The sequence below is a fragment of the Pseudochaenichthys georgianus genome, chromosome 15, assembly GCF_902827115.2.
Source record: "Pseudochaenichthys georgianus chromosome 15, fPseGeo1.2, whole genome shotgun sequence".
Lineage (NCBI taxonomy): Eukaryota > Metazoa > Chordata > Actinopteri > Perciformes > Channichthyidae > Pseudochaenichthys > Pseudochaenichthys georgianus.
In genome coordinates this window covers 36875893-36890202 of record NC_047517.1, presented here as the reverse complement: position 1 = coordinate 36890202, position 14310 = coordinate 36875893, and the positions used below count along the sequence as shown (strand labels likewise).

Sequence of the window (14310 nt, the reverse complement as noted above, 5' to 3'; positions counted from 1 at the left end):
CAGCGAGTCGGTGTGAAATTCACCACTGCAGTGCCACAAGTTTGAACCCTGAATGCAACCACCAGCACATCAGCATGATGTAACATCTCATCATTAAATGGCTGCAGAAAAATATATAAAAATGAATCTGGGTTATATGTTTCAGCTGCAGCTTTTCACTGGCAAATTGTAAAAAAAAAAATAGGACAACGAATCAAAAAGCAACATTAGATTGGAAAGGGCTTAAAGGGAAATTAAAGCAATTCTTCACACAGTGACAAAACATCCAGCAGAAAGTCCACTTTAAATCTGTTTGTTACTGCTGTACAATGCTAATGCTACAATGTTTCCTGTCGTGTTACTTTTGTCTCGGTCTAATTGAATCCCCAGTAAGGTAAGGTACTTTATTTATACAGCACATTTTCAGGGCAATTCAAAGTGCTTTGGTGCTAAAACAAGTTAAAAGACTTCAGGGTAAGCAGATGTGAAAAGTAATATTTTTAATCTCGACTTAAAAGAACTCGGCGTTGACCAAGACAAACGTTGTTCCATCTGTGGCGAGCATAACAACGAAAAGCAGCTTCGGCGTGTTTGGTTCTGAGCCGGGGAACAATGTGTGAGTAGAAACCCTCACTGTACTCGGGAAGCGTTCATCCCCGAGGCGTGTTTCTGCGGTACGGCCACATGAAGGGTGCTTGTGGTTCGTTGTCGGGGTCACCCTGAGGGCCCGAGCCACGAGGAAGCCAGATGACCGTGGAGGGGGTAGGTGGGGGGGGGGGGGGGGGTTAGATGATCAGAATGCAGTCTGAGGACAGACCGTGTGGTCATGTTAAGAATGTCTGCAGAACATTAGGTTCAAGATTCAAGGCTTTTATTGTCATGTGTGCATAGCGACAGCGTAGTTACGACAATAACATGTCATGTCACAGGCTCCTCCCACAGGGCAACACTATCAAACAGGTAATAGTGAAAGTACAAATAAGATGGAATATAAGAGGAGAGAGCTTCAATTAAAGTGTCAAGGCTTTTATTGTGTACATGGATACCTTCTGGTAGAAGATTCAGGGTTCCCGAGAGCAGACCGAACCGCTAGCACTCACTCCTACCTAGGTCCATTAGGCTTCTTAACATTCACATGAAATGAAATGTACTTTTTAAATGTTGGCCATGAGGGTAGTGCAATAGGTCGCCATTGTCAGTATGTGCGTCTGTGTATAACGAACGGTGTATAACTGATGATATGTGTATTTCTCTTAATGTCTACTATGCTTGTACATGTATATATGTACATGTATATATGTACATGTATGCAGAACTGCAGGACGGAGTCCAGAACAAATGTCCTTACGGGGACAATAAAGTATATCGTATCATACAGTGTAGTTGTGACATTGAAATGCTGAGGTCACAGGCTCCTCCAAAAGTGCAACACAATAAAACGGATAATAGTGCAAGTAAATACAATAAAATACAATATAATATAAATGGTGCCGAATAGTCTAAATACCAGTAATTGGAATATTGATAAGTTAAACAGTGTCCGATGGCCTGTGGGAGGAAACTGGCTGAAGAGACGCTCCTCGTGTTTCTATCAGAGATATCCCCTCATCTGCTGCCAGTTAGCCGTGACCCGACCTTTGACCTCTGTTTTGAAGCTGGTTCTACTTTTCATCTTTAACTCACCAGGAGGAAGTTCAGATGGTCAACTCGGCGCGACCTCAACGACTAACTATAAGTGAAAATATTACCGCGATTAGATATTCTATCCTCGAGGTTACTCCTTATGTAACTCTCAAACACGGCCTGGGGACTTTTTCACAAATGTAGCGTTTTATCCCGCGGTGGAAAGGAGCTGTCGAGGCAAAGGGCGCACGTTGAGAGGGAAGCGTTCCTCCACACCGTCTCATTCTGAGTCGCTTCTGACCTGAACGCTTTAGGTCTCTCAACACTGAGCTTTGTAAAAGTACTTGCAAGGAATCTTCTCAAACTCCCTTCTTAAGTGTTGATGGTTAAATAAATGAAATAGTAAAATGGAGGTACATAAAAAAACTATTTAATGCAGAAAAAGACAACAAGATTACGAGTGTGTCAAACATTTGATGCCAGAAAAACATATTTAGATGTAATTATAGTACGCTCTCAAATCGTCCTAAAAATTACATATTTCTTTAAAAAGCAGGTCTCGTGTGTGTGTGTGTGTGTGTGTGTGTGTGTGTGTGTGTGTGTGTGTGTGTGTGTGTGTGTGTGTGTGTGTGTGTGTGTGTGTGTGTGTTGTGTGTGTGTGTGTGTGTGTGTCCTGGTTGTGTGTGTGTGTGTGTCCTGGTTGTCTGTGTGTGTGTGTGTTCTGGTTGTGTGCGTGTGTGTGTCCTGGTTGTGTGTGTGTGTGACCTTTGCTCTCATGTGAATCATCTACATCACTGCACTCCTTTGTGAGTCGAAGGGAAACAGCTCTTTTTGGCCGGAAGGTGAAGATGTTGTGATTTAGAAAGTGAAAATCAATCTGTGACTTTTTAAAAGAAGAGTGCAGGTGTTTCCTCTCAGAACTACGAGGGGAAATCCTCCCGATCACTAGAGGCTGTAATGATTGAACACTTTGAGTTTTATTTTATTTAGTTTTTAAAGAAGATTTTTTGCATAACTAAGATTTTAAAAGGAAAGTTTTCGAGATGTGGTCGTTCAGTTTAATCCGTATCTCTTCCATTTCCTTCAATCCTTGTGCATTTCCTCGTGCAGTTATTTCAGGGTCATGGATATTTCTTCCACGTATTGTCTTTGAGCCGTGACCTCTGACCTTCTACCCTCCTTGCTTGTGTGTCCAGAGAGTTACACAGGAAGTGAAGCCGATACCTTCCTCTCTCATTTCTGCGTATTCCCCTCGTCCTTCCAAGTTCTTCCCAAACCTGGGAAGTTAAAGGTGTGTGTGTGTGTGTGTGTGTGTGTGTGTGTGTGTGTGTGTGGTGTGTGGTGTGGTGTGTGTGTGTGTGTGTGTGTGTGTGTGTGTGTGTGTGGTGTGTGTGTGTGGTGTGTGTGTGTGTGGTGTGTGTGTTGTGTGTGTGTGTGTGTGTGTGTGTGTGTGTGTGTGTTGTGTGTGTGTGTGTGTGTGTGTTGTGTGTGTGTGTGTGTGTGTGTGTGTGTGTGTGTGTGTTGTGTGTGTGATGTGTGTGTGTGTGTGTGTGTGTGTGTGCTGTTGTGTGTGTGTGTGTGTGTGTGTGTGTGTGTGTGTGGGGGTTGGACAGCAGGCTCAAACAGGAAGTGCTGGCGGGGCTCAGACAGGAAGAACATCTCCACAACAGACTCTAATATTAGAGCTCAGATATTCTCCTCAGGATGTTTGCACGTGTGTGAGGAATACACACACACACACACACACAACTAAGTTTCCTTTTCCTTTGGACAACACATCCTCCCTGCAGTCTTCTAATTACTTTTATTGTCTAGAAGAAGCAGCACTTTGTGATGCCTTTACAGTCTGTTTCCACGCAAGGAGAAACATTCTCACTAAAGATTCTTCAGTTATTCGTGTAAAGAAATATAAAATGTGTTTGACAAGCATGAGTATAACTTTGACTTAAGAGCGATTTGCAAAAATGTAATGGGGGGAAAAAAAACCTGGAAATGGAACGATATGCTTTTGTAAATATATCTGCGTTTGCCTTTTCAGTGAACAGTTATAACAGAAGATAATTAAACAACTCTCGTTTCTTATTCCTGCCATGTTTTATTGAATACGTTATCAACATCTAAGGGCTGTCTTTTAAATACATGTTTAGATTACTAATACTAAAAGCAGTAACAAAGTAGAACAAATAATTGAGTATGGCTTTAATTAATCTATTAGTTGACTAAGAGGGAAACCCTTTCAAAGAATGTGTCAAAAATAGTAATGAAAACATATTTTGTGTCTTTTTCCACCTTTAAAACACACATCTGTATCTGTAGGTGCAACGGCTTTTCACCAGGAAATAGTATTTAATCTTCACCGTGAGCAGAAACCCTCCTCTTTCTCTTTTCCTGCGTTAGTCTTTCTCCTCCCACTCTAATGCAAAATGACCAATGACATCACCACTACAATGGAGGGCTGTGATTGGCTGCTGGGGTGGAATATCCGCCCCTTTTGTAGGCCCCTCCCCCCGGGACTCTCCCTCCGTCTGAAGGTGTCCCAGTGAGAGACGCCGCGCTGCTGCAGGACGACAAACCTTTCATTCTCCCTCCATCTCCCCTGCTCCACCTCCCCCTCATTGTGCTGCTTCTTCAGACGCGTGCATGTGTGTGTATATGTGTGTGTGTGCGAGCGGAGGATGGGTGGACTCCTGCACGAGGGGAAGGTGTGATATGTGAAGACGTTGACAGATGGATAAATGGAGAGAGAACAGAAGCATGATGCTGATTCGGCGCTCTGTGCCCTGGTGAAACGTTGGGAGGCAGAGAGGGACTCGCACCTCTGGAGAAGTCTCTGTTGGGACTACCGGTCTGGAATCATTCCTCTACACTAACAGAAGCTGTTGCGTTTTAAAACTCGGGTTCACTCATCTGGAAACTTGAAAACTGGAACTCTCTGGACTCGTCTTACTCCGGTTGAAACTGGAGCTCCACCCTGCTGCAGGAAACAGAAACTCTCCCACTTAAAGACAATTGAATTCAACTGGAAACTCTTACATTTCTCTGCTGAGCGTCCCCTCGACGCCCCCGTGGACGCGTCTCTTCTAGATCTTTCATCATGGAGCTCCAGAGCGCCACCGCCAGCCTCCCCGGCCCCCTTTCCCCCACTTTGGACTACCCCTTGTCCCCCTCGCCAGGAGACCCCCGCGCCAGCAGCCCTCTGAGGGGTCTGAGCCCCAGCCTCAGCCCCGGGTTCTCCTCCACCGCTGCCTTCAACTACAACCAGCTGGAGGGCCGCTTCAAACAGCTGCAAGGTAAGAAGGGGGCCGCGGACGTCTGTAAAAAAGTCCCAGGAAGGAAAGAGAGACATCCTGGAGGGGATATGTTCACTTCTTGCAACATGTCCTTGCGTTTGGACTCGAATCTTGTGTGGTTACCAGAGATGTGCTCATGAGTTTATTTGGAAATACGATACGATGTACTTTATTGTCCCCGTAAGGACGTTTGCTTGTAGCGGTTCAGCCTGCTCTATAAGTCGTCAAAGGAGTAGAAAGGTGACTAAATAAATATTGGTTGACGAAGGCTTAAGTGGAATAAAAGGGGGCAGCCCTACAAACAATCGTGACGGTGCGAGTAGTGGGATAAGAATTGTTTTTTAAAAGTAGTACCTGAAATTCAAATGCTGCAAAAACCATATCTTGGCTGTGAAAGTCATTTTAGCGTCTTGAGCGCAGCTTCACGCCGACGACAGAAAGTCTGAACACTTTAAGATAAACTTGATTGATAATCAGTTGGCAAACATAACAGACATTGGAAAAGTTACTTTACTTTAGCTCCGGTTTCCTTTAGCGCAGGAGTGTGTAGGGTTTTTTGTGAGTGCTCAGCAGCACTTCATCTCGTTTATCAGACCCCACCCTGCGCCTCATTCATCCAGGCTCACAGATTACAGGGGCTGCTGGGTATTTAGTGCCTCGCTGACGACTTTAATGTCTCCGTCTGCGCTCACACCCACATTCCTTCACAGAGTCGAGATGTGACCGGTGACCTTCCGCCCGTCTGCTTCTCCCTCAATTAGCTGATAATCACTCACACGTGTCATATTTGATATATAAGGGAAATAAGGGAGTTATAGGTGAAAGATCCGTCTGTGTGACTGAATTTACGACACATATTGACACATACTGTTAAATAACGACTTTATCTTTTAAAGAAATGCCGAGCCGTGATTCAGAATTTGCAGTTACACAAAAAACGGCTATTTTCGTTGGCAAAGCCCAATTAACGTTCTTTGAGATGTCCCGACACCACGCCCTCTATCTGAAGTCTGAACCTGTAACATATCTCTGTGTGGATACGAGTGTTGCGTTCCACACGTTTTAAAGCCGCGTTACTAAGACAACACATGGACACCTATTCCTGCTGCCCTGAAATACCTGCACACGACCGAAAGTAGTCCTTGCCATAACACGTGTATTCAAGTCAAACGAGCAATGGATGAAATATTGTCGGCTACTTTTAAGAATGAATGGAGCCACGCTGGTTCCAGGTGCTCTGACTTTCCTTTCAGATCTACTGGACCTTGCCCCTAATGTTAGATAGCCCTCTGTTTACTCTTCAACGTTCATTCAGCTGTGAAAACCGCTTCCTCTCCCACCACGTGCACAGCCTGTGATGTGAAGCACTTCAAACCGTCTAGATGAAGTTATTATCTATTTTCAAACCTTATGTCTAAAAGAAAATACCGCAAGTTATTAGCAAATGATTTAAAGCTATACCATAACATCCAAATTCCTCCTTATCAGAATATAATTAGTTCACATGGCAATGGGAATGACTTTTCTGAACTCGCTAACACCTACCTATACCCATGATATGTATACGTGTAGTGCCGATTATGGCATTGATATTATATCGATAGGTTTTTGATATCTTAATGTTATACATGTTATCTTTTCCTGGCTTTAGGCTGCAATACAGTTAAAGTGTTTTCTTTAGCAAGCTAGTCATTATATCATCAATACTGAGGATTATTTATGTTCCTTTCTTCTAAAAGCACCAATATCCAACCCTACATTATCCATTTTGAGGTTTTGGTTGAAAAATATTGTGATATTTTATTCAGCTCTCGTACATCATGTCGGAGCTCAGCAGTTACTGAAGGAGGGTTTGTCAATGTAGTCGATTGAAACACTCTTGGCCACCGAATGTTGAAGAGGAAAACTAAGGACAGTATAGCCTTTGCATCTCTTTTAGCACGAAGAAGAATACTCCTAGAATGGAAATCTTCTATACCACCTAAAGCATCTAATGTTGTACCTGAACTTGGAGAAGATTAAATATAACCTGAGGGGCTCCTCAAAACTATTAGAATCTGTCTGGGGCTCTATGACAGCCTACACAGCTGAACTTAAGACACTACATTAAGGAGAAAGAGGGGGAACTACGAATGTATGTTTGTTTTTTCCCCCTTTTTTTCTTGTCTCTTTTTATATTTTTTTATTTATTTATTTTTATTTATTTGTTCTGTCTTTGTATACATGTATGTATGTATGTATGTAAGGCAAGGCAAGGCAAGTTTATTTATATAGCACTTTTCGACGCAGGGTAATTCAAAGTGCTTTACAAAAAAGAAATGAAAGACATTAAGCATTAAAAAAGAAAAGCTAATAAAATAAACATTAAGGAAAAATACATGGATAAAAGTTACAGTGCAGTCTAAAATATGAATAGTTCAATTAAACATTACAGGTAGGTAGGTACGTGTATGTATGTACATGTGGGTTTACATATGAGTATATGGGTACTGTTACTATTCTTTATTCCCTTATCTATACATTTTCTTTTAATATTATCTTCTATATTACTTTACTTTTACCTATACAGGTATCTATCTTATTTATTTAGTTAGTTATTTATTTTACTAGCTAGGACCGGGAGGGAGGGAAAGGGGAAAAATAAATAAAAATATTTACTGTATAAATGTAAACTCATTGTGCCTGACTCAATATAAAAAAAAGTTAAAAAAAAAAGAAACACTCTTTGTCACTTGAACTAATGCATCCTTGGAAAACACTATTCAATGCTTAGCGAATCCCACGAAGCTATGTTAAGATCAACAATGGATGTGTGGTCGATAAAAGGTTTTAATACGACAACAGTTCTCCTGCGGAGGGTGTCAATTATCGACGGGCTGAATTTAGCTGAAGGATAATGGAGCTCGTGTGTGTGTGTGTGTGTGCCCATTAAAGGCTCATCTATTGATGTTTCTTTCATCCATTAGGAGCCGATTTGCGCCTCAGGGTCTTTCAGCTAAAAATATATTTCCCAGAAGAAGACGTGACGTTCGTGGTTTGCAGACGCACGGGGTCATCGGAAGTCTTATCGACGAAGTTTGACTTTGTGTGTTTAGAGAAAGGGTGGATTATCTCATGAGTCATCGTTAAAGAAAGCGATCTGTGTGGATGTGGGGGAATGTAATTGTTGCCGTGGTGAGAATAGTGACTTCAGGTCGACGACCTTAAACATCTGACTTATTGCAATAATGCACTTCTGACAATCACCTGTAATCTGTGTTACATTGTTAGCAGATGTATTCTTGGACATACTTTGAATACTTGAAAGTAGAGGTGACGATGGCTTACTTTATAAGTACTTATATACAGGAAAAAGACATCACCCTACTGCAAGTCATCTGCTTTTGGCCAAATCTTCAGAATGAGCTTATCGAGTGTAAAGACGAGTAAACCATTCTACATTCACATGTCCGAGACAAATCTCATATTAGAAGTTCTTGAACATTTTATAGCTTTTTGACGCTTGGATTGTTTCTCTACATTTATATTTTTATTAACTGTATTTTCGAGTCTATTGTGCAGTAACAATACACTTTTCATAGACTTTTCAACCCTTTAGTCAAACTGTCATCAGGACTTAAAGATGGATTGAGTTTGAAGGATAAAGTAGATGCCTCATTTAATTTGCACTTAGAGACAACTTTTACAGACATGCTTTAGTTTTCAGGACTTTCAAAACGTAGCTTTTCATTGACCTTTCTAGTATCTTCACCCTGAATAATCCACAAACCTTAAAGGTCACCTACTGTATCATGCTATTTGTAGGCAATAGCATAGGACTCAGATATATACAAATATAGACCAAACAGATCACCCATTCTAGCCATGCCTCATATCCCTCTATTTCACTTCCTGTTTCAAAAGTGCTGATTTGGGGATAAAGCTTTAAGAATTATCAAGGATTCTCTCTGAAACAGTCTGGAGCTCAAAGGCTTTCTCTCTTGCCTGTTATACCACAAGGTGAGTTCCTTTTTACTTCCTGCTTCTTCACACACATGCTCTCCAGTACAGGTTAGCTCTGAGTGTTAGCGATGCTAACGTAAACACCGACCATATTACGTCCAAAACAGTCGGGCTTTGTTTTGATAGCAACGTTTCTGATTGGGCCGTGGGTCCACATTTCAGATATTACGTCATATCGGACGCAAATCTGGATCAGCTCCGTTGTTCCCCGTTTTTAGAGATTTGGGTACGGAGGAAAAGAGAGAGGGTTTTATTTCCTGACGCTGCGTGAGTTCCCCGACACACCGGGGACACATGTTGATGTAGAGAAGACATCACAAAGTGCATGATAGGTCCCCTTTAAGTCAAACTATCACCAGGACTTAAAGATATCAAACGTGTTCTTAAAGAAACGAGTACTAGCCTTTCTGTTGCCGCAGGAAGCGGTTTCACTTCTCACTGGATAACCGCAGACAGATGAAGAGGACATCAATCCACGTGTGGCTCAGGTGGTGGGGCGTCCTAAAGAGCTGCTTGTTTAACTCCCAATGGGGGATGAATATGGATGAGAGGGTGATTATTACTCTGCAGATGTGAGGGAGGAGGAGACTGAAGCACTCCCTCCTCGTTAGGACGCGTATTGAGCGATCGTCCCCTGTTAATTCAAGCAATTATGGAGGGCAACAAGTCGTCAAAGTGCCTCCTGAACTGTCTCATGGGAGATTGAAATGTTTTCGCTGACTGATGTCCTGGTTAATCACTCGGGACATCTTCTATTCTCGCAACTAAGAGTTAGATAGAAATCAGACTTAATTTCCTAGAAAGGATCAATCAGTGGATCAATATGGGTTTCTAGGTATGGAGATAGGCTGATTGATGGATGGGTAAAGGATGAATAATTCATGATGGATGTTCAGATGGATATGGGCAGATGGAAAGAGTTAAGCATACATGGAAGACAGACGGATATATTCATACATGGATAGAAAGGTAATTAAATAGATGGATGGATAAAGTGAATAGATGGCTAAATGGTCAGAAATAAAGATGGCTTCTAGAATAACATGTTTTAATTACTTGTGTTCTCGCAACTTAAAGTAAGAAATCAGACTTAATTTCCTGGAAATGATCAATTATTGGATCAATATGGAGTTGCTATGGAAATACAAGAAAGGATGAATAATTTATGATGGATGGTTAAAAACACGGATGGATCAATAATATGCAGATTGACAGAGGCATGTATACAAATACATTCTGAATACTGTAGATGACAGATAAAGATAGATACATATTCAATGGAGAGATACATCGATAAGTAAATACATAGCTAGATGGACAGAAGTATAGATGGCGGGTATATTTAAGTGTTCATTAAAACGTATAGAAGCAGTCGTTCAAAGACGTTAAAGAATGAAAATTACAGAGGAAAAAACACATCGATATATCATTTAGCTGACCTTTTCATCCAAAGCGACTTACAATTAAGTTGAAAGTTAATGTATTGATAAAAAAGGAAATCCATCTGCACTTGCACACGTGACGTAAACAAAGAGCAGATACGTTAATTACTCAGTTTATGTCCATCTATAGCAGCTTCCTGTCCTTTTATTTTGAAATTCAGGGTGGGCGTGGCACTTTATTCAAAGGTCCCATGTCATGGCCATTTCTACTGATCATAATTCCATTGTTGAGGTCGACTAGAATAGATTTACATCGTTCAATGTTCCAAACTCACATTGGTTTCTCACAGCATCTCTGTAAAGTCTGTGTATTCACTCTCTGTCCTACACGGCTTGTTGGAGCTCCTGCCCCCCCCCCCCCCCCCCTCCCTGTGAGCCCAGTGTGCTCTGATTGGTCGGGACGTTGCGAGGCTCGCTGCTCAGTGAGCTGGCTTACTGGTGTGGTTTCCGGGTCGGCGATACAGCGGGACACAGCGAAACTCATCCTGAGCACACACACACTCACAGCCGAAGTAAGAACAATAAGTGTGGCTTAGGGATGCACGATATTGGTTTTTTGAAACCGATACCGATAACTTCCTGCTTCTCAAGACCGATACCGATAACCGATAATAATATAATATATATATTAAATGTACCTGTAGTTTTTGCACACCTGGTGGTAAAAAGAGACTAGTAGTGAGCAAAGGACATGAGCATTACTACTATGAACAAAACAAAGCCAAGAACAGTTTTGACTTCAAAGCGACCAGATTTATTTTCCCAAATAAAGTTCTTGCCTTTTTCAAAAGCCTCGTGGATAGGTAAAAGCCCCGGTGCCTTTGCAGCTGGCTTTGGATTCGCCGCTAGTTTAGCAGCGCAGGCGTCTTCGTACGCTTTTAACACACCATCGTAGCCATGGCGATGTTTCAGGCGACTGATCAGGAAGTATTATAGCTCGTTGCCTTTTCCCTCCTCGTGGAACTTCTGCATCCGTTAATACAGATAGCAAGCGAACTATCTAACTCTGAAACCTTGAAATAGTCCCATACTACCGACGACATGTTTGTTTGCTGTCCTGGCTTCACGGCCGCTCACCATTTACGTCACAGCCAGGCACGAGTTAGGGAGCGCTGGATTTGTGAGAAACTCCTCTCTTCCTAAACCACTAACACCACAGTACTGGCAACACGGGAGGAGTGAAAAACAAGCGCCCCTCATCCCAACCCACCCACACCGCAGGATCTCTTTCTTTCTTTTTACCCAAAAAATACATCGTATATTATCGGGGCTATTAATACTTTTATCGGGTTTATCGGGATGACGTCATAATTCCTAATATCGGACCGATAATTATCGTGCACCACTAGTGTGGCTTGATACTGAGAAAGAAAAAGGTTGATAACGCTGTGAGTCAAGGGGTCTGCGAGCATTTCTCCGTGATCCCAACTCACTATTACCAACCAGGGAGCTCTATGCAAGTCAATGGGACTCCCTGCTAGTTGAAAGGGTACTCTAAAGGTCCCCCACTGCGTTTGATGGTGACGCCAAGGGGTCCTGGTGAGTGAGGAGCTCCGTGGATTGGTCCATTTGGGTTCCTGGAAGAAACAAATGGAAAAAGAGAAACGTCCAACGAGGCGTTCTGGGGCAGCAGACAGGTCTTCTCTGTGTTAGAGTTCTACTCGCTTCAGGGTGTTCTTTGAGACTCTGCAGAAAAACCTTCATAACGAGGGGACGGGTCATAACCAGAAAAGCATGACATGGGACCTTTAACATTTTATGTTTGCATTGTGACGGAAAATACTGTAAAAAAACAAACCGATTCATCATCATTTGTCACACACACTGCTCACACACACACTGCTCACACACACACTGCTCACACACACTGCTCACACACACTGCCATGCTTGCAGAACAAAACCCCCATCCTTCTGCTCCCAGCATCCCCCTCTGCTCCGGTTGTCCTGAGCCAGCCAATCAGCGGACATCTTGGTGCTTTGGGAATATGTGTGTGTGACAGTGTGTGACAGTGTGTGACAGTGTGTGAGGATTATCTTTGGGGAGTGGGTCCTGAAAGCCCACCACCCTCATCCCCCTTTCTTTATGTCACTTTCTGTCGGTTTAAAAGGTGTTTATGTTCTCCTTCGTCCTCCGTCCTCTTCGCCTCTTCCTCCTCCTCTTCAATGTTTCATGAGCTTCTGCAGAGCGTCTGTTATGCCCCCTCTCCTCCCTCTCCTCCCCCTCTCCTCCCCCTCTCCTCTCCCCTCTTCCCCCTCTCCTCCCTCTCCTCCCCCTCTCCTCCCTCTCCTCCCCCTCTCCTCTCCCCTCTTCCCCCTCTTCCCCCTCTCCTCCCTCTCCCTCCTCTTAGTGAAATTAAAAGGCAGTCTCCTCTTGATAAAAGTCAGACAAAGGCTTCACTCCTCCTCATCCTCCTCCTCCTCATCCTCCTTCTCCTCCTCCTCCTCCTCCTCTGTCCTTCATCATCACTTTTAAATATTGTCCTCTCAGCAGCTTCTGATCTCATGGTGCACTCATCCCTTAAATGATTTCAAAATAAGAGCATTTTATGCCTTTTATTTGGAGAAAAATCTGCTTTTTCTAAAGACATTTTTTTAAATGTTACCGTGTAATAAAATAGGTTTTATTGACCTTTTATTGTCAAACTTCCTCCATGCACTCGTCAAATAAATGGTTTTAAAACGGAGCAATTTCCCTATAATATAGCTTTTAAAATATACTTGGCATTAACCAAGTCTTAGCGGTTTAAATTATTATTTATTTTTAAATTAATGTTTTATAAAACTTGTTCACGCCATTGCTCGGGAAAAAAAGACATATTTTTTTGAAGCATAATATTTGGGTTCTGTGTTCATTACAAAAACCACCATTTTGAGGAAAGAGGTGTGCAAAGGCCTTAAGGGGCAAGTATTTAAATTGAATAACATGAATATAAATATAAACACAGATCTCTTAACCCATTAAATATTTATATAACACACTTCAACCTATCATGTCAATGTCAGATGTTATTTGTTAATTTAATCTCCTTTGTTTTATCATATTATTAACAAGTACACTCGGCATCATTTTGGCAGATTATTTTAAAATGTATGCTTTTTGAATTGTGATAAAGAACCTCTTAGTTAACTGAAAACCTGTTGCCATGAAATATATAAATAAAGAAGTGTAGCGTTGACAGTGTGACCGGTCTGCCTATCACCTCATAACCCTTTCAGTATGTGATGTCTTTTCTTAAGTCAACCATGAACATCTCTTGTGTTTTTTTAATAGCAAAAACGCCTTTTATAAAAGCTCAGAAAGAACCTGTGATGTTCCCGTTATAAGTGTGTTGCGTTGTGTGAGGTTATTGGAGTTCGCCTAATCAGACATTCCTCAGAAGAAGTTGAAAACATAGAAACACTTTTGAAGAGTGAGCTCTGAGCTGGAGTTGTGTGTGTGTGTGTGTGTGTGTGTGTGTGTGTGTGTGTGTGTGTGTGTGTGTGTGTGTGTGTGTGTGTGGTGTGTGTGTGTGTGTGTGTGTGTGTGTGTGTGTGTGTGTGTGTGTGTGTGTGTGTGTGTGTGTGTGTGTGTGTGTGTGTGTGTGTGTGTGTGTGTGTGTGTGTGTGTGTGTGTGTGTGTGTGTGTGTGTGTGTGTGTGTGTGTGTGTGTGTGGTGTGTGTGTGTGTGTGTGTGTGTGTGTGTGTGTGTGTGTGTGTGTGTGTGTGTGTGTGTGTGTGTGTGTGTGTGTGTGTGTGTGTGTGTGTGTGTGTGTGTGTGTGTGTGTGTGTGTGTGTGTGTGTGTGTGTGTGTGGCTATTTTTTTTATTTAGAAAAGGGGAAGTGAACTGAAACCACAAACCTCTGCGGTCACATCTGTTGATAACTGAAGTGAAGATAATATTCCATTAGTTTATTTCTGGTTTTCTTGAAGCCACATGTTTCTGACCAACATAACAACTGTGCTCATTATAATAAATACGGTGCACAGATTAG

General features: G+C 42.2%; 1 protein-coding gene across 2 annotated transcripts in view; it reads left to right on the top strand.

Annotated features, from left to right (window-relative positions):
- sptbn1 (spectrin, beta, non-erythrocytic 1) overlaps positions 1–14310 on the top strand; it is a 90476-nt gene that overhangs the window by 6268 nt on the left and 69898 nt on the right. The window contains exon 1 of one of the 2 annotated variants that reach the window (XM_071205669.1): positions 4150–4892. The exons of the other annotated variant lie outside the window; for it this stretch is intronic. Coding sequence (XP_071061770.1) covers positions 4697–4892 — 196 coding nt within the window. The 5' untranslated portion in view covers positions 4150–4696. Of the gene's footprint in view, positions 1–4149; positions 4893–14310 lie in introns of those variants that run through there. 2 annotated transcript variants of the gene reach the window in all.